A 25,553-nucleotide genomic window follows, 5' to 3' on the forward strand; every position below is an offset into this window, starting at 1 on the left:
TTTTTTTTTTTTTTTTTTTTGGTACCGGGGATTGAACTTGGGTCCTTGCACTTGCAAGGCAGGCCACCGAACCACTGAGCTAAATCCCTGGCCCCTTCTCTTATCAATTCTTAAAAATCAGTAGGTTCGCCATGCCTCAGTTTCCTCCTCAATAAAATCAGGACAGGAGTAATACCCACCGAGTGAATGTAAGGGTAACATTATATAAGGCAAGTGCTCAGAAAACGTGCCTAGAAAAGTATAAGCACTATAAAAATGTAAGCGAGCCTACCTTACAAGGATCTTAGCAGTCACTAAGAAAGACACGGGCAGCTTCCCAAAGAATGGCTCAAAATTAACAGATAAGAAGAATTTTTTGCTTTTATTTTTAATCTACTCAAACATGGCCCCCAAAGTGGATTAGATAAAAATGTTTAATTTGTTTTTTATACAGAGTTATTGGATCAAAGTAAGTTATTAGCTGAGCTTCATAATTGATTTGATAAATGAACTGAGAAAGGCTACAAAACCTCAAAGTTGTTGAGTCTCATTTTTAAATCTCTCTGCCCCTCTGTCTTTCTCTCCCCAAATCCCATCCCCTCAGTACTGAGGAACAAACCAATGTTCTAATGCATACTGGAGAAGTGCTCTAGTGCTAAACTACATCCCCATTTCTATTTCCTTTTCTTTATTTATTTCTTTTTTTAAGTCTTGAGACAAGGTTGCATTAAGTTTCCCAGGATGGCCTCAAACTTGCGATCCTGCTGCCTCATGCTCCTGAATCCTTGGGATTACATGCATGTGCCACCATGCCCAGATCTCAGGTCTTTTTTAAGCATTAGAAAAGTCGCAGCTGAAAGACAGTCACAAGCTAGAAGCTTGACATCCATCCAAGGCCATCACATCTCGCAGTGACACCTTTGTAAACCAACACAGTGAAGAGTGAGGTCACAGGATCACAGCTACTGTGTCAACAGAACTGGGTTAAAACATGGGCCCCCCTACTTCCCAGATGTGTGACCCTGATATGCTATTCATCCTTCTAAGAATCCGTTTCCACTGGCCACTGCCTTGTAAGGTAGGTCAGTGGGAGGAGTAAACAGCAAAAGGGTGACAACCAGGTCAGTGATGTAGGCACTTCCTAGCTGATGCCAATTGCATTAGTTTGCATTTGAATGATTCGCCCACTTATTGCTTCATTTTTGGGTGAGTGAGCCTCTCTGGTGAAAGCATCTACTTACACCACATGAAGTTGCGCAGGTGAATGTCAGCAACAGCTCTTACACACAAGCTCAGAAAGTTGAGCTGCATCTTTGGTCTTTGCAGGATTAACACCAAGGCCACTGTGCTCTGTGGCAGCCTCATGGAGGAAGAAGACAGGCAGGTGAGAGAAGGTTTTAGATCCCTCATAAAACAAACAAGAGCATCCAACTATCAGAAGCAAAGTCCCAAGTCTGATGATAACATATCAAGGGCCATCTCTAAAACAACACAATACCCTTAGGCCACACTGCTCAATTAGCCACAAACTGTTCAAGTTGGAAAGTCTTCCAGAACTGTCCTTTAGGACCAACAAGCACAGCATCTTGAAACTAAATCTTCCTAAATAAGTCAGACATGCCTGGCCTGGATTGAGAAAGGAATTTCTATCAAATAGCTGAGAGCAGAAAAAGAAAAACATTAATTGTAGCTTCTGAAACCTCAAAGACATGCCCAATGACAGGCAATGCTAACAAAAAACTGAAGGTGTTGTGTGCCGCCTTCTCTCTCTACAGTCTACCAGTCCACCCCACCGGTCACAGCCTTTTTTCATGCTGCTCCTGCATCAATATGGAACTTAGATGAGTTCTAAGTCCACCGTGAGTGGACATGGGGAAAGAATGAAATAAGAACACAGACAAGACAGGCAAAGACAAAACCATCAGGATTAAGAGAGGAGACACAGAGGATGCAACAAGACACCTGGAAGGTAAATGAACCTAGTCTTCAAGGCTGCAGAAGGGAAGCAGGGATGGCTCCCAGGATAAGATCAGAAAGGTGAGAAAAACCCAGCCAGGGGAGATGGGCAGGGGAGAGTACATGGAGAAAGAACAGGGCTCCAGCTAGAAAACCCTACTGGTACAGAAGTTTGTGCTTGGGAAGCTGAAACAAGATAAAACAAGGTGAGACCAACAGGATGGTATCTCCTGAATCCTTTCCATCATGACCAGATGACTCCTGTTCGGGGCCCAGAAGAAGCTTCAAGAAGCACTTCCCACCTTAGAGAAGAAAGTAAATAAAAAGCAGGCTTAAAATAGCGTGAGTCTGAAAAGCTGACAACCAGCCACTATAATTACAAGTATTTTTATCTGTCACCCAAAAAGGAGTACTGATCATTTCAGAAGTTCATCTGTTCATTCTTAAGAACTCCAGACTTGCAGACCAGAAAAACCAACAGAAAGCAGGCTTTGACAGAAATGGGGCCATGGAGAACAACCCACCAGGTGAACTCAACTGAGCATACAGCAAGGCCATGGTACCAGCACCCACTGAGGGTGACGACCCTACCATGGCACAAGAAACAGCACGCCAAAGCTCTGTCAGAAAAGAGAAGCCAAAAGACACGCAAGGATGGAAGCTCTGGGCACTGGGGCATACCTGAAGAGAGGCGGACTGTCACCTGCAGCTGAGCACAAAGGGTGACAGGAAGGACGGGGCTGATGAGGAAAGAAGGAAAAACTATGAGAAGAGGCACTGCCAAAAGTAAGTCACACTGCCCAGATCACCTCAGCACACTGCTACAGACTGGAGCCACCTGAGGAGCACCAGAGACATCAGATGAGGCCTGATGGCTGAGCAAATGCCCAGGCTTGTTTACAGTGGCGAACCGGGTCAGCTACAATTTGTCTCTATTCTTCCTCTTCATTCCTTCAATCGTTTCCTTGGGCTTGACAAGCTAATAGGTGGCACGCTTACCACTGTTTTCATTGTCCTGGCTCCCCTTAGAGTTAAAAGTTAAAGCTGACTGACAAGGAAGGCCCAATTCCTATTTCTAGCCAGGAACCAAAAAAGCCACTCGGGGTGAGGAAAGAGCACCAACTCTCTGAGGTTGGTCAGCTAAGGGCGAATCCTAGGTCTAACCTGCTAGCAGGCCCATAGCCATGTACAGGTGACTAACAACCTTCAAACCTCAGTTTCTTCACCTGTAAAGAAGCAGCGATCATTAGACAATCGATGGGATGCAATTAATAATGTTTACAAACACAATGACCCTTCAATTTATTCCACATGCTATCAGTATTTGTAGTTGCTTTCATTAAATAAATGCCACCAAAGAAAGGCCTGACAGGTGGCAAGGTGCCAAGCACATGACAGGCCCTCAGAAAGTACTGACGGAAGCAATTCTCCAGAATTAATGACGCAGTTTTTCTCAACTAATAAATTACTTACAAATATGAGGATATATGGATAAAGAAAGACTGGTCCTGGGCTAATAACAGGTAAGTCAGGTGATAGGTATAGGAGGTTCTGAATACTCTTCTGTCAAGTTTTACATAAAGACATTTTTGGCTCATCTATAAAGTTACTGAAGTAGTGGTCTAAAAACATTTTAATGAAACACTGATGGGATCACCTGTATGATACAGCTGTCTCTTCGGCCTTGAGAGACCAATCATTCACAAAACAGTAGCCTGGAAATCCTACTCTGACAAAACCCTGCAGGCTATGGCCATCCTTTGTGGCCCCAGTGCCTCAGTTTCCAAGGGCCAGGGCAGCTGGGCAGCAGACACAACTCTGTGTCGCTAACTGGAGTCAACAGAACCAACCAAGCAAAGGGAAGATCCAACTCGCAGATCCAGCTGGCAGAAACGCCCAGGGCACAGCCATCCTGTGTGAATTACATGCTAAGGTTCCTCCCTCAGGAAGCTGAAGAAGAGGAACCTTGCAAAAGTCCCCATCCCAGAAAGCCTCCGTTCAGAGAAGTCCCTCTCCCTGGTAGTCTGAGCTGAGATTCACCATAGCACAGGGCTGTTACGAGACTCTTTAAGGTGTACTGTTGTTATTGTGATTGCTCTTTTTCTACTTTCAAAAGCTATTTTTTTAAAAGATAGATTCTGAAGTACTTGGGAATATAATAATACAGAATCTAGGACTTTCTTCAAAACCCTGTGAGAGGCTAGGGAGTTGGAAAAACTAAAAATGAAAACGAGCCAAGGGTTTCTAACAGCTAGAGCTGGGTGACAGGACACAGGGGAGCATTACACCATTCTATTTTTATATATATTTCAACCTTTCCATGAGAAAAAGGTTTTAAGAATTACTAAAAGGTTTGTCCCTATTAATCATTCACACTAAGAAGAAAAACATCTATCCTGATAAAAGTGAACTCATTACCACTTTTCACTTATAAACAATCAAGCACTAAACACTTGGTTTTGCTTGGGGAGCAAACCTATTTCCCTCTTACATGAGGTGACACCCTGGTCTCAATCCTCTCAGCACCATATGCTTTTAAAAACAAACAAACCAGCACTTTACATCATGCTCCTCATTTTGAGCATCAGTTTACTGTAGATTTTAGTTCAGTGTTCTTCCTCTCAATTCCTTACACGGATTCCAGTATTTTATTTTAAATGCCATGTTTTTCTTGTATAAAAATCACTCCCAGATACAGCAAAGGCAGCAGAGCCCACGGCTGCCAATTTGGGAAGCAAGCATTAGTAGTGCCACTGTGCCCAGGGTTCCAGCTGCTTCAGGAACATCTGTATTTCATTAAAGTGATCATCAAATAAACAGTTATCTACAGTGTGTGATTATGAATGTGTTTTTATCAGCTTGATGTTTAATCTTACTTTCCTATTAATAGTAACTCTGCCATTATAATGAGAATAAATATCATTAATATACCATTTATTTCACCCATGAGCAAAAATTCAGGGACTAACTACCCTCATACAGTAAATGATAAGTATCCTATAATTTGAAAAATCAGTCAACAGCTAGCTGAGTGCAACCATATGGAAGGAAGTAGAGCTCTGTTTGCAAAGGGTGAACTGGCAGTTCTGGGTACAGGGCACACAGGAGGAGCCAACAGCTGCGGTACGGGCTGGAAAGGAAGACTCAGGGTGGTCAGTGGCAGCACAAAGGGCTCAACTCTGGGAGGCAATGAATGGAAGAGGAAACGATGAGAAGTAACAGCCATTGATACTTTATGTGTAAACAGCTTCTTACAGATTAGGGCAGTTTGGTGGTAAGGAAGAGAAGCAGATTCCAATCTAAGCTAAAACAGAATTTACTATAAACAGGAACAGAGCAATCTGGCTCAGAGAAGGGACTGGACCTTAACCAGCTCTGGAGGGTCCAGGACAACAGAAGAGTTTTAGAACGCTGCAACTGACCTGTTGAATCAGTGTTTATTACTACGTGCTATTGAACAATGGCCTTCCAAACATCACTGCCTTCCTGCACAACTCAGGAGTTAGAGCCCCACTGCCCCAGCTCAGGTCAAATCCCCATCCGTGAGCAAGCGAGAAAGCAGAGTGCTTGGATTCACCATCCCACCAAGACAGATGGCAGTGGCAGGAAATCAACATGGAGGGGAGAAAAGAACATATGATGACACCCACCCGCCCCAGGCTCTGACCTGGATACCCTGTGCTGGGTCCCTAAAGCAACCCTCTGGTCGGTTTTACCAGATACATTCCACCAATGGAGGAACTGAGCTTAGAGAGCCTGGGTGGCCCGTCCAGGGCACATGGTAGAAAGTGGCAAGCCTGAAGTCAGTCTGAAGGGCAGCAGCGTGTGTCCTCTAAGGCACCAACCTGCAGAAGGCGTGGTAAAGAGACGCAGGATCAGAGTCCAAATGCTACCATCATTTTACATTTTTCTTGAAGGCAACTGCTATAATAGAATGAGAAAAACCTCTGGAGATGAGTCTAAACTAAAGAAATTTATGTAAAAGAAGTCAGAGTCTTATATCTGTCTTGGATGTGGCTGGTATCTTATCTTCAAAGTCCAATGATGAGAAAAAATCTACCTCTTCTGATGTCTTGGGTTTTCAAGAAGGATGGAATTTACAAAAGAAATTCTGAATGACATCACCATGGTCCCAAAGAAAGAGAAGAACTATCTACAGCTGTGGCCAGGTGCTGGCCTTGGCAGAGCTTCCTAAAGACTCGGCTCCGGCCCTGTGGCACACTTCACCTTGGCACTTCCATCCACCTCCTGACAACACACGGCCATGCTTGCCTCACCCAGGACTGGCCAGCTCGCTAATCACGGACACTGCTTCATTCACCTCAGCACCCTGGGGTAATGAAGAACAACTGTTATCCACAGAAAACGGCAACGACCATGCCACAAAAGTCGTTCTGCAATCAAGAAAGAAGGAAAACTCAATCTGGGCAAGCAAAGGCCGCAGAAGGAACATATCTGCCCCAGCCTCACATCTTTCTAGCTCATCCCTACAATAATCAACTCTACTGTTCACAGGGCAGGGCAAAAGAGAAGCCAAAGGCTAGACACCAACACGCTAAGAAGATGCCAGCGAATTAGCTCAATGACTTCTGCTTCCCCTGAAAGCTCGGTGCCAGAAGGAAGCCCGACCACTCTACCAAGCCCATGTTTCCTCTTATTAATTCTTTCCACCAAGAAGATCTGAGTTATTTTTAGGATGTTCCTGTGCTGGCCTGTTCCACATGCTCCTGATGTGGGGTTCCAGAACTCACACTTAGCATGCTATTACTATTTCACTAAACAACTGAGTCCATTCCACAGTACAGTGTCTGTAGAGCTCTCACTATCCTGTCACCATGGCAGGCAATGAAGACACAGCTCAAAAGGCCATGGGAGCCCCACGCCCAAGGAGCTCCCTGCCACCCGGTCCTGCCAAGTCCCTCCACTCCAGGCACAAAGGAGACAGGCTCTTCCCTCCTTCTCCGGGAGCAAGGGGAGTGTGCTGTCTCCTCAGGGCACCACCTCAAGTGCTGATATTGCCACAGGCTCTGCCATGTGCCACTGGTTCTCCTCCTGAGCCCTCTCATTCACTGTCTCAAACATTACTAGTGATAGTCTCTTCTATTAGGTTAACTTTTGGGTTTTGTTGTTGTTGATTTTATTTTCTTTTGTTTCCCTTCAACCATCTCAGCCTTCCAGAGCACAAGACAAAGGTTACAGGCTTGCGATCTGGCGCTTAAATGCCCAATGACTCAAATCTCACTCTGCTTCTTACCAGCTGAGAAATCATAAGAAAGTTACTAAATCTCTCAAAGCTGCTTCTCAAAGCAAGAGAGAATAATGGTGTCTTCCTCAAGGAATTCTTCTAAGGGTCTCATGGTGATATAAAGCCTCAGCACGGTGCCTAGAACTAACTGTACACCCTTGACATGATAGGATTAAAGTGACCACTATGGTAGTAGTGCTCTTCCCCACCCAGATTAAATTTCACCCAACAGAATTTCTTTTCTTTTTTGTGGGGGGTGGGGATGGGGATAGAACACAGGGCTTCATACTCCACCACAGAGCCATATTTCCACTCCCAAAACAATCTTTCTACCTCTACTTTTTGGCACTTAAAGCTCACCCACTATTAACAAATAACTGTATGCTGCTGAGTTCAGGTTCTGAGATGTCCAGACAGTGGACTGTAGGCCATCAAGGACAAATGTGTTGTGCACATGTGCAGACAGGGGAGTGGTTTTTATTCTTCCAAAGACACAGCATGTTCAGAAATTCCCTTTACATTCAGATGAGTCACAGTGGGTGGGATATTCCAAATAGCCCTATCATTCAAAGTAAAATGTCTCTTCTTCCTTTGCCCTTTTCAAATGGAAAGAGAATGCCTCAGCTTTCTCTCCACACTCCTTCATTACTCTATTCCCACAAGTGTTTATTGCTATGGGTAAAAATCAACCCATTAACAAAATGACAGAGGAGCATCACAAAGAACATTGCAGGGACTTGATTCATACAAAAACAAAGGGTTCAGCAAATGTCTTGGTGTAATGAAATGCTAATCTATTCATAGATGAAAGAACACTGAAACAACCTCACTTTACATCCAAAGAATGAAAATCAACCTAGGGTAGTACACACCACTTGAGGACATCTCAGCTTTACTCTCATATTGCTTTCAGCCTGCTGACTAGAGCTGGAAACTCTGCTGCTCCCAACTAAGAGAATTACAGAAGAAAGAGAAGGAAGCTTAAGGCTGGCAAGGGAAATCATTACTCGTGAGCCACTAGCTTCCTCATTTGGCAGCTTAACTTTTAACTCTAGCGGTTAAGAGAACAGCAAGGCAAGAGGATCTGACAATGAACTTCCTGTGTGACTTATCCATATCCATATTCCCCACATCCAGCTCAAGTCAACCAAGAGACGACTAGACTTTCACCTGGTAACTCAGGTGGTGGCGTGACCACAAACGACCTCCAAGGCACTATTCTCTGACCCACCTACTTCTCTGTCCACAGCACCACTTCTCTCCCCTCACTCATTCTGTTCCTCTAATCTGCCCACTATTTCCCTGCACAGGGCTTTGACCTTTATCTTCCCCATGTCCACCGAACACTGAACCAAGAACCAGCCACCCAATGAGCTAATGGTGCCTGTTTAGCAGGTCTGACAGACAGAGGCTGTCTTCTCAAAGCAGGCATCAGCCTTGCACCTGTGCACCTTGTATCTATGGTGGGATCCCTGCTCCAAACCTAGTGCTAGAGGCCAGTGGGCTCTGGAGAAGGGGTGCTTTCTCTAATGGGCACCCAAGGCCAAGGCCTTCCAACTGTACCTCTTCTCCTGGTCTCCCGACGAATACAGCCTTCCCACCCACTTTCAGTGTGATAACCCTTTCACCTTCCCTGATTCATCGGCCCTTTGTGCATTCAATAAACTGAGACTCTCCTATCCTAGGAGAACTTAAAAAATATGTTCATCAAAGGATTGCTTTTATCACCTGCCAAGAAATAGCTCCTGAAAATACAGACATGGAAAGGACTTGATCTCTGTCTTCCAGGGCTTGGGTATCCAAGTGGGGTGAAAACATATAAGCTATCACAATGCTAAGGGTCTAGCTTCCCACTCCAACTGGGCTTTCTGGGCATGAACTGGTGACCTGGTATTCTGGCACTAGATAACACTGACACAGTGGAAGGCAGAGGCCACACACGACACGACAATTTCCCCAGCCTTTAAGACTTCCTAAGTCAATGCCAGCTCTTCCTTTCCATCCTGTTCTAGCAAAGGCCAAAGCTTACCTTCCCCTGAATTCACCTGAGTCAGATCAAATTTCTTCTCATGTTATTTCCCTTCCTTAGAGTTAATTCAGGAACCAGACTGTTATAGTTTGGATATGAGATGTTTCCCAAAGACTCATATGTTGAAGGTGTGGTCTAAAAGGCAGTAGCGTTCCTAAGTGACTGGATCACGATAGTGGATTAATCCATTGATGGATGCACAGCTGTAGGGACTATTAGAGGTGGCAGAACCTGTAACAGGCGGGGCCTAGTCCATGGAAGTTGGTCGTTGAGGCTGTAGCCTAGGAGACTGTATCTTGTAGCTGACCCCTTCGAATCTCTGTTTCCTAACTGCTCCATTCCCTGTCTCCCCACGGGCCCACAAACAATGGAGCCAGCCAACCATGGACTGAAACCTCTGAAACGATGAGCTAAAATAAACCTTTTTTTGCTTTAGGCTGATTTTCTCAGGTATTTTTTCATAGAAATAGAAAGCTCCCTAACACAAAAATAATACACACTCTAAGAATGGTGGCCTGAACCAGAAACGGGCTCCAGGGTTCCTTTTCCAATGCCTTGCTTCTGCAGCCAAAGTCTAATTCAGGCATGCATGTCTCCATAACAATTATTGGTGTTTTCCTAGTTAGAAAAATAAAATTTGGAAAGTACCAGAAGAATACCTGAAGATTTCTATATGCGTGTGTGTATACTGACACTACAATAACACTGCCACCAAGAAACCACCCCAACATACACACGATGAGTAAACAGCCAAGGCTCCACGTTTATCACTGAGTATAGTGATAATTAATGGTTTCTAATAAATCTTTCATCATGTCAAAGTACTCTGAGTTTATATATCAGGATTTTTTATCACATATCAATGATGAACATTATCAAATGACTTTCTATCAATATAATATCTTTCTTCTCTTTCAACCTATTAATGAGATGACTTACAAATTTCCTCACATTAAATCATCTTTTAAATACTAAACAAACTCTACTTTTCATGTACAGTCTTGCTTTAATATATGACTGAAATCGATGGGCAGTATTCTTCTAGAAATTTTTTTTTTTTTGCTACCTTTGTCAGGAAATAGACACTTAAACCAAGCTACAGACATGTGTATAATATAAATTCGCTTCCAGTTTTGAAACATAAATTGCAAATGTTTCTCATTTAGTGATATTATAAAAATAATTAACTTTTACTTTTTTATCCAATGCACTGGTTTTCTGCTTTGGGTTTGGTGGTGGTTGTTGTCCCAGAGATGGTAGGGTAGAGCACTGGTTGGTGTCTTTGCTATAAGCCTGTTTCTCCAGGCTGGACCTTTTCCAGAAAGCCTCCAGAGCAGCTAACAGCAGGAACAAAAACACATGCTCCCAAGCAGTGCTTACCTCGATGAGCTTCCTTTCATAGGAGCTTGCTAGCTCTTCAGCAACTTCTCCTGGCTTCTGTTCAGGAACAGTGACTTCTCCATCAACATTCCAAAGATTTGGCAGAGCTTAAGGAAAAGAGAGATGCTCCGTAAGTACCCTACCAGTTAAAACAAAACAAAACAAAAACTTCTTTGTTCATAAATGGTTCCTCCAGAAAGAAAGTTCTTTATATGAAAAATAAACAAACAAAAATTAATTAGTTCAACATGGTAACATTCTCATACAGTAAGTACAATAAAGTGAATGAAAAACTGCATTTTAAAACAGTAAGAACTGTCAGGTAGAATCAGGGTTAATCTCAGCACTTTCCTCCATCTCGGGAAAATAAGTAATGTTTTCTGCAGTGCATCTTTTATATTGGCCAATTCTCTTTTTCTCCAACAACAACAAAAAAGTGATGCCACAAGGTACTGCCTGCAGCAGCCTGGTGTGGAGCAGCGATGAGGTCAGGTCACATGAGGAATCGAGAACTGGCCTCGGTCAACTCTCCTTAGGAGGACAGCAAGGAGCCTCTGGAAAAACTCCAAAACCAACACACAAGGTCAACACAGGTTGTGCTAGAGGAAAACTGATCCCTCTGGTCAGGGGCAAAAGGGCACAGCAGGCAGCCCTTTCCACCACAAGGTGTATGTTTGTGTGCACCTGCTCCATCCAGAAGAGCAAATGAAGAAAAAACAGGGACAAACCAGACAGTTCAAGAAAAGCAGGAGAACCAGAGCAGGACAGAATTCTTACCAGGGAGTAAGAAAAAGGTCCAGTGGTATGTCTTAAGAATATAAATTAGCCTCCAGTTTCAAAACAAGTATCAACTATGCAGCTTACATTTCCTGCGTGTTTTGAGTGATGAAACTGCTGGATGCCTCTGTCAACCACAATAAGGAGATAATGAGGCAAACAAGGATGTAAGGTGGGCTCCAGGGACAAGGAGTGGCCTCCAGGACGAAAGGAAAGTGAGGAAGGCTGAGCAAGTTGAAACACCAGGCCTGAGGGGACCTGTGACTCAGCCTCCAGCACCCTGGTGACTACGTCTCCATCAGACCACCACTGGTTAGGGCCAGGGGTGATGTGGAATGTGATCCATGCTTTGCTAAACCGTTTCCACCCAGAGGTGAGTAACGTCCCAGCCACTGAAGGGAGTGATCGGCAACAATCTGCAACCAGAAGTAGTTATTTAAGAAAAGATGTAAAGGACCTCTACTGAAAAATACTAGATGGAACACATTAACTTACATTCATATCCTCTGAAAATCCCATTAAAACAGCATTTTACTTTTTAATTTCCCTTAAAGAACTGCAGAGAAAACAAAACAGCAAAATCATAGATGCTAAGAATCAGCAGGGAGCTGATAGGAAAGCTTCCGTCCGTCACTCATCCCACAGGCTGAGTCCACACGAGCACAACATCAGCTGCGTCTATTTTCAAGTAGCTTTGGGAGTAAGTGAACATCTGAGTATTCAGAGAAGGCAACGCAAAAAGTCTGAATAACAAGTTATTTGAGAGCTAAAAATAACAGGTTATAATACCGTTCTATATTCTTCACACATCAATCACTCAGCAAACTGATTAATTTGAAGAGAATCAGTTGTGATTGAATTGTGAATGTCAAATCTAAACAATAAACACAAACAATTTGTGGCTGATCAAACTAAAACTTTTTTAGGTTGTATCTTTCCTGAGCGTGGCATATCAGTTTCAAAATTGAAAAAATCCCAGGTGAAAAATATACCTCTCTGTTTATGTTCCTAACAGCTGGCTCTGAATTCAAGAACACAATGCATTAAAACATTGGTTAGCAATGCAATATTAGACCCAAAAGTTAATCATTAACAATTTCACTCCATATTTTGAATTAATTTTACAGTGTTCAGAACTTCACATTTTGCCCTGGTGAAGGACCAAATAAAAAACACAGCTGCTGATATTCCACAAGACAGTAATTTTCATCTACATGGTTGGATATTTCCACTTTGGGCAAGAAAATTAAATTGCGGTTTTTAAAAGGCCAAACACAAAGATAGGTCGAAAGCAAAAATTAAGTTATAGCTGTGTTATATGTATTTATGTATGTCAATCCTGACTGTCAGGCATGAGAGACACCTAGAAGATCAGGAAAGCTCATTTCTTGGTATGTCTGGGTGGGTCATGAGACCATGACCTTGGGGAACGTACCTGGTCCCTGCCACCTTCCCCTCATCGGCTCTTCCCGCGATCTGTGCTTCAGCCACCATGAGGTTCACAGATCTTTACTCATGATGTTTCTGCCTTGGAGCCAGCCAACCATGGATTGAACCTCTGAAACTGTGAGGCAAAATAAATCCTCCCTTCTTTAAGTTATGGAAGTCAGGTATTTTTATGTCAGTAATAGAAAGGTGATCAATACAATGTAGTAACCAAAATTTACTCACACCCATTTTCAGTGGATTCTCAGAAAACTCAAAATAATTATATGCTTTGACGTACCACTTGGGATTTACAAAGCATTTCAAAAGAATAATCTCACGAAGCCTCCAAACAGGATTCACACTGGCCATATAATCTCATATCAAACATGGACATTTCTGCATTATTTGCCTAGCACAGGATCCCCTGTTAACCCAATCCACCTAGTTAACATCCACATTATTCACAGGAAAATCTACACGCCATTTACTTGCCTATCTACTCAGTAGTCAGCAATTTTCTCCTGTAATTTCCATGATGGCATAATTATAGAAGTCAGACTCCAAATAGAGAAAGAAAAAAAAGAATGATCAGGCAAAAACAATAAGCCTCCTCTTGCTAAATTCGAATAGTTAAGACACTGAACCTGTGTTTGATGGAAGGACAAAGGCATTTACTTTAAACAAGAACTACTTTTCATGTTCCAGAAGAGGTGTGTGTTACTGAGCACCATTAGCAGGTCATCCGAACTTGGAGAACATCACACGGTTTTTCACCTCACTGCAGCCTGCTGAATATGTTTGGGGCACCTGTGATAAGTCAAGTGAAATGAGCACACACTATGCTGGTCTCACCAGCAGGCACCAGAGAACACATGGGGTTTCTGCCTAAGTTATTTTAAGCAATTTTTCAAATACCACCGAGAATAGCCTGGCAAACAGCATGATAAGGTTACTGTTTTGCTTTTAATTTAAACAAGCTTAGCATGAACCCAGATGCACACAGCGTGAGGTGTTGGTGGTGAAAGCAGATAAAGAGAGATTTTAAACTCAGAGATATTTTTCCTAGGACACTCTAATGAACACAGGGAGGTGCTCCCAGGCCTACAAGAGCAAGCCACAGTGTGGGCTGGGGAACTTGAGATACTTTGAGGTTCCAGAGGAGACGGGCTCACCCTGAGTAAGGCGCCCATGAGCCCCAACAAGACAGTAGGTTCCCACAGTTACTGCAGCAAGACACAGTCTTCCTGACAGTAACACAGTCCATCTTCCAGGTGTTCCCTGAGGCTGGTGGGGAGACAGTAGAGCTGTGCGAACGGACAACACCCCCAGTGGATGTCCTTAGGTGAGTCTTTCACGCACTCATTCAACTAACTACTGAAGATTCATTAAGTGCCAGGAACTAGATGTTAGAGACCCAGGGGTGCCATAAAGAAAAAAGAAAAAAAGTATCAATACTGTATGTAGCTTACATTCTACTGGGGAAAAGGGTGGTCAGAAAATAAAGAAGGGACTATTTTGTGTCCAGGTGTGAGAAGTACTAAGGAAGCTTCATAAGGAAGAAAATGGTGGAAGAAGTATGCTGATTAAATAAGATATAAGCAAAGGCCTCAGTAGAATGGTAGTTTCTGTACAGTGATAGAGTAAAGCAGGGGAGCAAGTCATGTGGAACCCCAGGGAAGAGTATTCCAGGGGAAAGCACATGCAAGAGCCCTGAGGTAAGCACCATTGTGTTCTAGGAACAGTAAGCAGGCAAATGTGGTTAAAAGATAATGAATGAGGAAGAGATGAATAAAAACAAGACTAAAAAGAGGATGGTTAGGATTTGTAGGCCAAAGTATTTTATTGTGAACAAAAAGGAAGTCCGGGGAGGGCTCTGAATGAAAGATGGAATGATCCGGTTTGCTTAAGGTCACAGGGTCCAGAATCAAGCCCAGGCCTGGGTTCTTTCCCCCACAGCACTGCCTTTCCCAAAAGGGTAAGCAGCAACACAGTAACTAAGTAACAACAGCGCTTTCTTGCTCAGACTTTTGTCCCACAAGTACCAGGAGGCCTAAAAGCTAAGGGGAGCTTGGGAAAGGGTGGGTGCGTGGATATTTTCCTGCCCGAGTTGCAATGCAGACAGAATGACACTCAACAGTATGAGACTCCTGTTGGGCCAAGTGTCATACAGACCCCTCTCCTGGGAGCTTTTGTCTCTGGTTCTCAGAGGCAATACTAACATGCTTTCGTTTTTTAGAGAATGTTGGCTGCTACTAAGCTAATTCCTACCTTTGAGAAGGTAGAAATGAGAAATGAGAAATGTTTGTTCTGCCTAAAGATTCACAGGAAAGGCCAAGCCCAGTACATGGGAACTATAATATGACAGATTATATATGTGTGTGTGTGTGTGTGTGTGTGTGTGTGTGTGTGTGGAGAGAGAGAGAGAGAGAGAGAGAGAGAGAGAGAGAGAGAGAGAGGGAAAGAGAGGGAGAGAGACAGGGAGGGAGGGAGAGGGAGGAAGAGGGAGGGAGAGGGAGACAGGGGGAGAGAAGGGGAGAGAGAGAGAGGGAGAGAGAGAGAGAGAGAGAGAAAGAGAGAATACAGGCAAGAAATGGCTACCTCAGTGGTGCAAGGAAGGTTCAACCCCTCACTATTGTCTCAGGCTCCATGCCAAGAGTGCAACACCCCTCAAACAATTTATACAACCACAATCAACACTTGAAATAACATCATACGACATCTCCATTTAGGACATGAGAAAATGGAAAACAGGGTTTTCAGAACACATTCTAAATGATGAACATGACACCACAAAGCTCAGTCTGCCAGACCTCAAAACCTTAGTTCTTCCCAGCTCCACTCTGCTTCCTTCATGGAGCCCACTCCCCAGCCAGTACCAACCGCCCCGTGACATACCTCCTAGGCCACATGTTACATCAGCAAAGGAAAGGAAACCTACCTCCCTACAGGCAAATACCCCACCACACACACATATAATGTAAGCAACAAACTTACATTTCTGTTGCCAACTAAAGTACTCTAAGAACACTGTAAATTCCAAACCTTAGAAAGGTGAAATTTAATTCTTCAATGATGTAAGCCCACTTTATGGAGAGTTAACTCTGGTCAAAAAGCCAAGGTTCACATAGTATGCAAATAATGAAAATATAACCCGAAGAATATCCTACTATTTGATATACAAGCAAAAAATACCTCCCACAGAGTACAGGTGTGTCTGTGTCCCTCAAAGACAGGCCCACAGACCATATAATAGAGCAGTATTTTCTTATTTACTTACTTACTTATTTATTTTTGGTACCAGGAATTTAACTCAGGTCCTCGCACTTTCCAGGCAGGTGCTGCACGGTTGAGCTACATCCTTGGCCTCTTTTTTTTTGGGTAACAGATGGAGAATTGTATGTGATCAAGTGTGAGGGAAGACACAGCATCCCTAGGTTCAGATCTTGGCTCTGTCAAGGTATATAGTGCTATGATTTGTAACTAAAATAAGTTTTCAAGCACATGGCTCCTAAAACCCTTAGAATCACTAAAGTGAGAGTCCAAGCTCCTTGTAAGTTAATGAAATAATTGATAGCTGGGGGCTCCTAGAAAACCTCAGGATGGGGGCTGGTTGCCAAGGGAACCATCCCTGGGATGAGAGGACTGGAACCTTTAGTCCCACTCCCTGACATTGGGGAGGGCAGCAGGCCAGAAGGATGATCACCAGTGGCCAACAATGTACTCAGTTATGCTCACCTAATGAAGCCTCCATAAACACTTCACATGGCAGCGTTGTGAAAGCCTGAAGGGGCTCTAACGGGTGGCACCCCATTCCCCACACTATGCATCTGTTCCATCTGCTTGTTCCCATTTGTATGCTTCACAATGAAAGAGTAACAATAAGTACAGCACTTTCCTGAATTCCATGAGCTACTCTAGTGAGCAACTGATCCCAAGGAAGGGGTTGTGAGAATCACCCGTTTACAGCTGGTTGGTCTGTAGCATAGTTCATACCTGGAACATGCAACTGGCAGATGAAGCAGGGAGCAGTCTTAGGAGACTGTGGAAAGTATGCTATCTCTGGTTACTCTCAGAAATTAATTTGAGAACATCCAGCTGGCAACAGAGTACTGCCTGGTGTGGAAGAAAACTACATTTATCTATTGTTGGGAGGGTAGTGCTGTAAGTGGTATAAGTACAGAAGGAAGGAAGGACTTTCTCTTCCCAGATGTCACTAATTAGCATGACCTCTTGGATACATTACTGCATTCCTCTGAGCCTCAGTCTCCTCATACCGAAAACGAGGATAAAGGTATCACTTGTGACAATTAAACATAAGAAAAGAAAATTTATGCTCACTCCCAACATTAAAGATGACTGTTTTTTAAAAAGACGAATGCAAAGCGAGTGCCTGTTTTCTTTTTTAATCAGAAAACCTCTCCAGGACAGCTTTCCACCTCTGACCAGTTTTTCCAGAGAAATCTGCTCACCTGTTTGGATGCTGCATCTCTTGTTCAGGAGATCAGCTAAATATATAATCCATGCACAGGGACAGCTGGGAACGACGGCTGCATAAACCAGAACTGTCATCACACCCTTCACCAGCCACATCTCCACCTGCTCATGTGATCGAGCCTAGCAGAGGCTCTGATGGAAACTTCAGCGTTGTGTTTTTCTCCTAAGTAAAAAGCAGCTTGACAGTGAAAACCACTTCGTTGCTGGAATAAAACATGCCGAGAGGTGTGCCAGACTGAGTGTTTTTTTTGCCCTGATCCACGCTGTGTAGAAATGTTTGCTGAAGAGAATTCTGGGGCCTCGCTACACTCTACAGGGATATAAAGGACCAGCTTGCTAGTAAAGGAATGAGGTGACGTGAATGGCTCCATGTGATTTAAAAAAAAAACAAAACAGCTCACTCCGTACTGCACGCGGACCTGGGTTCAAGAAGTAATACATTGGCACGACTACATGTAGTATGGCTGTGATCTGGTGAAAAGAACACCATCCAGGTGTGCACATGGTGATCCGAGCACAGACAAAGGTTATAGCTGAGCTGTTAACCTTGCTGCCCTGCAGTGTGGCAAGCAACACATAATAAGTATTTTCATTTTAAATTTTTGAATCCTTTTTATCTGGCATAATTAGTATGTGTAACTTCTGCAATCACTTGTTGAAGCAACAGAGCTATACATATCAGAGGCAGACATTGTGCATTTCTAAGCCCTGACTGAAAGCAAGACCTTCCATGGAAATTACTATACACCCAAACAAGACCTCTGGAATGCTGAGCGCCCAGGGAGAGGGATTCTATAAAATACTTCAATGCTAGGACTCTGAGTCCTGCCACAGGCACTCAGAGATGGTGTAGCTGAAGATGACACTTGTCAACAGAATGAGAAGGACACAACAGCACAAAGTACAAAGTTCTAGAGCCACACAGACCTGGGTTCAAATCCCAATTTGGTCACTTCCCGCACAAAAGCTGACTGCTCTAGGCCTAGTCTCCTGCTGGAGATGAGGGGACAACTGCACTTATGCTGCAGGGTAACACTGGAGGAGTCAGAAAGGAAAGGGCTGAAGCAGCTAACAGGATGCTTGGGGCAGAAAGTATGCCGTGTACATGGCAACGTGCTAATAATGAACGGAACATCAGGTCGTAACCATGACCCTGGGCTGCGTACTTAGATGAGAAGCTCCATAGCAGGCAGGCTCCATCTTCATTCTCTGAACCCTCAAAACGACCAGAATCATATGGGCCACAGATTAGATTCTCAATGTGTTCTGGCCGAATTACTGATAAACATGTTATTTCAGCCTGAACGTAGAATCAAGAGAGTCAACAAATACATTATGTGCCACGCATACTGGAGATGCCGTCTGCCGTCACATGGCATGTTAATGCATAGACTGAGCATCTTCTGCCTGTTTTCCTTCTTTTTTCTCAGGGCTTCTGGGGGGGTGGATTTAATAGGCTTTCAAGCCCTTCAATGTTATTTTGTTTTCCTTCCTTCCTTCCTTTCTTTCCTTTTTTTTTTTTTTTTATGGGGGGTACCAGGGATTGAACTCAGGACTTTGCATTTGTCAGGCAGGCAGCAGAACCACTGAGCTAAATCCCTGGCCCTTATTGTTTTTTCTTTTTTTCCAGTACAGGAATCAAACGCAGGACCATGTGCTTGCCAGGCAAGTGCAGGGCCACTGGGTTTTCCCCCACCCCTGTCTATTTCCATTTCTTTAAAAAGTTTGTTTTCTCAAATTATGTAAGTAAAATATTCGATGCAGTCAAAAAATCCATTTTTACACCTTTATGCTGTACTTACATATATTCTAAATGCCTGCAGAGCCAGGAATCTGTACAGGGTATTAGTCCCAACCCAGACAGTAAGTCACATGATAGCCCACTATGTTTCTAGAGATCTTATATTCGCTCAAAGCTGAGTATTCTCACTCAGTCCACCCAACTGTTCAACACATGAAACCACTATGACCCAAGAGGACACGATCTCCATGGAAGTTAATATTACTGGGTGCTTGTTAAGTACTCAGCACTACAGTAAGCACCTTACATGCATGGACACATTTCATCTTTGTTCCCAAGCTGTTTGGCATGGGGCTGATTCCACGGCCTTTTAAAGGTCCATGGAAGCAGGAAGTTGTTTCATGGTTGCCAAGGATTAGGGTTGGGTGGGGGTGAGGTGTGGTGGTTAATGAAGAGTCCGTCAAAATGTTCTACTTATACAGTGTTCATGGCTGCACAGTTTTATGGCTATACTAAAAACCAAACCACTAATTCTTGTATGTTAGACAATTATATCTATATCTTTAAAAACAGAATGTCTAAGTTCAGAAGAAGACTGGGCAGGTCACTCTTCAGCACAGCCTCAGCCTCTCACACCAAGCCCCATGTCACTGGTTACTCTGGTCATGTGTTTGTCTATGTATTTGCATGTGTACCCTCATCAGTTCTGCTCTTATAAAACACCAATGGCTCGGGTTGCTGCGCAACTCTCTCTCCCTCCACAACAGGCCGCGGGGCTCACACCCCGCCAGCACATGTGGACCTGCCACTCTATCTCAGCTGCGTGACACATCATCCACAGTCTATCTCCCAGTCCTTCAGTGACACCAAACAGTACCATAACCTGAGCCGTGTGTGTGTGTGTGTGTGTGTGTGTGTGTGTGTGTGTGCGCGCACGATAACTATTTCTTTGGGACAGACTCCTAGAAAAGAAATGCTGGGTCAAGAGGATAGAGTTTAAATTATGATAACTGGCAAACCCAGGGAGTAACCTATGACCCTGAGTATCCACTTCACTTCTGCAGACCACAGCCTCCTCACGCATCGAACCAAGCAGCACACGAAGCCACTTTCAGTTCTAAAATTCATTTTTTAAACAAGATCCAGAGGAGGCATGAACAAAAGCTAAGAAAAGCTGGGCAAATGCGCAGACTGAGCTCACAGCAAACAGTGAATCCACCTGAGTGGCCTGGCCAAGAAAGCCCGGAAAAGCGAGCAGAAGGAGAGTGACACCGGGGCCGAAACGCACTCAAGGCGGTTGGTGGAGAACGAGAGAGCTCAAGAGCGGGGACAAAGCCTCCCGATCTGAGAGAAATGAGAAGCGTGATTGACGCAGGTCACCCTCATGGGTGTGCACTTTGCAAAGACGCTTCCAACAAAAAGGTGACTTAGCTAACACCAGCAAGGACCTTGAGCAGTGTGGGAAGGAAGCCCAAAGCCCGAGATTCAAAGCCAGCCATACAGCAGATTAAGGATAAGAAAGACAATTTTTCTTAATAAAAAAGGTTAAAAAAGCTTCACATAATTAACGTGAAATCTATCCCTATTCCACAGAGCTACAAGGAGAACAGTGTCAAAGCTGAAATGGGATGCGTACAGCATAGAGAGGTAAAAAAAAGAGAAAAATCACCATCCCTGAAACTCAAGGTCATGGCGAAGTCTAACGTTTCAAGAGCAAAATAAGGAGGTTTAGAAAAGAGATCCCGTTGGAAGCTCATTTCCTTTATCAATTCTGAAGAATGCTACAGGGTCGGGTCACAGTGGAAAGAAAAAAGGAATCACGAAGAAGCACAGGAGAAGCCTCAGTGTGGCAACTGCCTCTGGGACAGAAGAGACGAACAAGGGAAGGTGCATATTCATCGGTAGGAGCCAGGGCTGAGGGCCTGCATCCACAGGGCAAAGGCAGACGCTGCAGGGACACTGTCCACGCGCAGGACAACAGGACACAGGCACATGCCAGAGAGGTCTGTCAAATCAGTGCGGCTCTTAAAAAAGTGGACCATAGACCACCCTCATCAGAATGACTGGGGTAGAGATGCAATACGAGGGCAATCCTGTCAAAATGCCCTGGTGACCAAAAGTAAGTCAGTGGGTCCATCAGGGAAGTCCAGGAGTCCGCGTCTTCATAAACATCCAGGGTGATTTCTATGCACAGTAACTTTGAAAATTAGTGCATTAAGTGATAAGAAAGTGTTCTAATGCCAAAGAAACTAGGAATCCTCTGAGTAGTCAGCACTCCAGGAACTTCCCAGGCATGGTGCTCTGAGTCAGCAGCTCTTACCAAACCTTCTGGGTATGTGACCTGAGGTAAGTGGAAGTTGAACCTCTTCTTATATCATCTTGTCAGTGATCGGCTGCATTAAGATAAAGTTGAGGCTGAATGTGGTGATGCACAGAACTCGGGGAAGCTGAGACAAAAGGATCACAAGTTCAAGCCCAGCTTGCTGACTTAGTAAGACCTGGTCTCTAAATAAAAAGTTTTTAAAAACTGGGGACACAGCTCTGCGTGAAGACCCTAGGTTCAATACCCAGTACCACCAAACAAAAGAAGAAGAAAGAAGAAGAGGAGGAGGAAGAGGAGGAAGGAATGAGAAGAGGAAGAAGAAGAAGAGAGATAGGAATAACAGAATAAAGGTGTAGGCAGAAGAGGAAAAGAAGAAGAGGAGGAGGAAGAATAGAGGAAGAGAAGGGAGAAGAGAAGGAGGATGAAGGGGGATAAAAGAGGCAGGGAAAGAGGAGAAATGGGGGAGAAAGGAGGGGAAGAAGATGGGAGGGAGAGGGGAGGAGGAGGGAAGAGGAAGAAGAAGAAGAGAGATAGGAATAACAGAATAAAGGTGTAGGCAGAAGAGGAAAAGAAGAAGAGGAGGAGGAAGAATAGAGGAAGAGAAGGGAGAAGAGAAGGAGGATGAAGGGGGATAAAAGAGGCAGGGAAAGAGGAGAAATGGGGGAGAAAGGAGGGGAAGAAGATGGGAGGGAGAGGGGAGGAGGAGGCAGCTGCCGCAGCAGCGGCTGAGTATCTCCTTCCTAGCCACTGGCTGCTGGAAAGGTATCTTACTTTTCTCTCATTGCTGAGGAAGAGTATCCAACACCCAAAGTTAAAGCAGGAGAGGTTTATTTAGCTCAGTTTTTAGAGGTTTCATAATCGACAGACTCCAAAGCAGAGTGGCACATGGCGGACCGTCATCACAGAGGAGAAAGAGTTTGTGGTAGCCCCAAGCAAAGCAGCAAGAGATCTGTGTCTTTCTGCCCCTTTTATCTTATTCAGACTACTAAGGGCAGGTAGCACTCATGCCCTCAACCCTAGTGCCCTCGGGCTTGGCCCCACCAATAATCAGTCACACACCCTAGATTCAGCCACCTCCGAAAGCCATGGGGCTTCAGAAGGGACATCTAAAAACAAGCCATAACAAAAGGCGAACCTTTCGCTTTTAGGAGATGCACATGCCCACAGAAGTCTCAGGCAACATTCTGGATGAAAAATGGAAGGCTATGTGGTCTGTATCAGGGGTAGAAACAGCAAACAAGTTTCCCCATGAAGCAGGGGTTCTTCCCCAAGGCCCCGTCTGCCTGCTGCTAAGGGGCATTCCTGTTATCAACAGGGAAAAGTAGAGAAAGCACCAGTCTGTTTGGGTTACAAGGCTGATCTGTACACACTCAACTTGGTTATTAATTTTAAAAAGGAAGAAGAATTTTCCCAGACTGATGCCATTTGCCTAGTGCCCAAAAGAGCTGGCAGAAGCTACAAACATCTCAATCTCTCTAAAGAAGAAGATGTTCACCTAAATACTGCCAGAAAACTCTTAAAGAAGGTAAGAAATTCAGGACCATCTATCTATGTGCTGCTCTGAGAAACAGTTAACTAGGAAAAATAAGGAAGAGGATACAAAATATGCTAAATGTGTAGCAAAGAGAATGAAAGACACCAAAGTTTGCCAGAAAAGGAACACTCCAAGACACAGGCTGTCCTGTCTGAGAGGTTCCACTTCTGAGTCCAATCGACAGGAACAGGAACGGTAACAAAGCCAAATACAGTGCCTGCACGCCTGTAATCCCAGCATTCTAGGAGGCTGAGTCAGAAGGTTCACAAGCTTTAGCCTCGCCCAAACAACCTAGGGAAAACCTGTCTCAAAGGGGGCAAGGTTGCGCTGGGGATGTTGCTCAGTGAAAAGACCCTGGGTTCAATCCCTAGTACCAAAAACAGCAAAGAAAAGAGAGACAGTAACAAATAATTGGACCACATTTTTAAAAAAGAATAAAAGCTATTCAGAGCCTACAGAGTCCACTGTTCCCTCAAAATCAGGGCAGAATGCCAGCCGGCCGGCCGGCCACTACACACTATTTTAAAGGACCCCCATGCACACCAGGAAGCAGAGTGCATTTTTCCCCATGTGAGAAAAAGACCTTGACATATTTGGACAATATGATAATAAATGACAAACCACTTTCTATTTGAAAAAGCCCACAGAGATGTTCTGTGGGCTTGATAACTTCTCTGAGAACTATAATAATATCCAGGAACCCAAAGCAAGGAAATTTGGGAGGAAGTGAGGGTGGGAGAGAGGAGGAAGGATCTGGGGAGGCACATGTGTGCTACAAGCTGGACAATGGTCCCTCCTAATCTGCCTGCTTGGTGGACGTCTCCTGTCTGCTTACCACAGACTCTGTACCTGGCCACTGCAGTTGGAGGTGAGAACATAAGACACCAGTCAGCCTCCCAATGAAATGCAAGGAAATTTCTCAAGGGAGTGGGAAGTCCTCCAGGGGGTCTGATTATTTATCAGGTGAAAAAAAAAAAAGTACAGCTCTCTTCACACCTGGCACCTTTAACTGAGCAGATGTCCAATGTGGGTACCAACTCCAAAACCTTTCCAAGCCCTGCAGGATATGAGAAGATGGAAAATATCTCCTCTTCTCAGCACTAAGGCAGACACAGAAATACATACGGTCATCAAATTAACAATGGCTCAACCTACAATTTTTTGACTTCGCAATGATGTGAAGGCAATACGGAATAGAAATTGTACTTTAGATTTTGAATTTAGATCTTTCCCTGGGCAAGTGAGCTGCAGTATGGTTCTCTCTCGATGCTGGCCAGTGGCAGCGAGCCACAGTCCCCAGTCGACCTGAAGATCACCAGGGAAACAAGTACAGCAGTGGGCTGTGCTGCTAAGCTAGGAGGCTTGGTAGGTTATGAGGATTCAGTGCATTTTCCATTTACGGTATGTTGAACTACAGTAGGTTTACACAGACGTGACCTCATTTTCAGTGGCATGTGTCTACAATTCCTTCTCCAAAAGGGCTCAAGAATTCCAATGTAGCCACCCTGCTCACCATCCCAGGTCATAAGCAGTGCGCGGCTGTTGTGGATGGTGGTCTGAATCTGGCAGGGAACAGAGGCTGCAAGGTTGTCACTTTCTGAGTGCTTAAGTCTGGTTTACAGAAAATGAGCATATAAGAGAGTAATTTCTGAGGGTAACAACTGCTCCCACGATGTAAATCAGAGAGAGAGGGCTTCGGGAGGACTCCTTTCCCCACTGGGAAGTGATCGGCGTGAAGCTTCATCATGGAAACTCCTCGGGGAGAATATTCTGGCAAAGGAAATGAAGCGCTCTGACGTAGGACTGAGGGGCTGCTTCAAGGAAAAGAAAGCTGGCCAGTGTGGACGAAGCAAGATGAGCATGGAGGAGGGTGGCGACAGGTAAGAGGAGTGAGGCAGGTGGCAGCAGATCACACAGGGGCTCACAGGCCGTGAGAGAATGTGCATTTCATTCTCATAAGAAGGCAGGGCCGATGGAGTTCCTGCGCAGGAAGGTATGCGATGTGATTCATTTACCTATTTAAGTAGCCCTGGATGTAGTGTGTAGAATGGGCTGCATGAAGCAGAGCAGGGAGGAAGACCAGTTAGGAGCTACTGCAACACGGCAAGCTCGACAGGTGGAGCTCAGAGCTGGGAAGATGGCTGGGAAGGGCTGGTCACCTTGCTGATACATTCTGGAGCTGGTAGGACTTGATGGATCGGAAATGAGGGATGAAAAATGCTGAGAAACAAAGCATGAGCAGCCCAGCAGGTGGCACTTACCAAGATGGTTACGGAAGGCAGAATGGCTCCCAAAGATGTCCGTGACACTAAGACGCAGAGAATACGCATCTCACAAAGCAAAAGCAGCCAGCAGCTGTGATACAGGTTATAGGCCTTGGGCTGGGGAGGATACACTGGGTGGCTTGGGTGGCCCCAAATTAACCATATGAGCCCTTGAAAGTTCACACTGTTCTCTGGCGGGGTGCAAAAGAGAGAAGTAGCAGAAGGACAGAAGGGATGCAGTGGATGAGGAAGACAAACCATTGCCAGTTCTGGGATGCAGGGGCCATGTGTGCTGGCACAAAGAAAGTCCCTCTAGGAATTAAGGCGACCCAGCTGAAAGTCAGCTAGGAAAGGGAGACCTTTGTCCTACAACCAGAAAGGAGAACAGTCCTGCCCACACCTG

The 25,553-nt window shown here is 44.5% G+C and overlaps 1 protein-coding gene across 1 annotated transcript in view; it reads right to left on the minus strand.

The window, feature by feature from the left end:
* Positions 1–25,553, minus strand: part of Snx29 (sorting nexin 29) — a 457,962-nt gene that overhangs the window by 217,739 nt on the left and 214,670 nt on the right. Inside the window, exon 15 of the mRNA XM_033758742.1 lies at positions 10,590–10,696. Coding sequence (XP_033614633.1) covers positions 10,590–10,696 — 107 coding nt within the window. The remainder of the gene's footprint in view (positions 1–10,589; positions 10,697–25,553) is intronic.

Source organism: Fukomys damarensis, unplaced genomic scaffold (genome assembly GCF_012274545.1).
Source record: "Fukomys damarensis isolate Sample0158 unplaced genomic scaffold, DMR_v1.0_HiC HiC_scaffold_34, whole genome shotgun sequence".
NCBI lineage: Eukaryota > Metazoa > Chordata > Mammalia > Rodentia > Bathyergidae > Fukomys > Fukomys damarensis.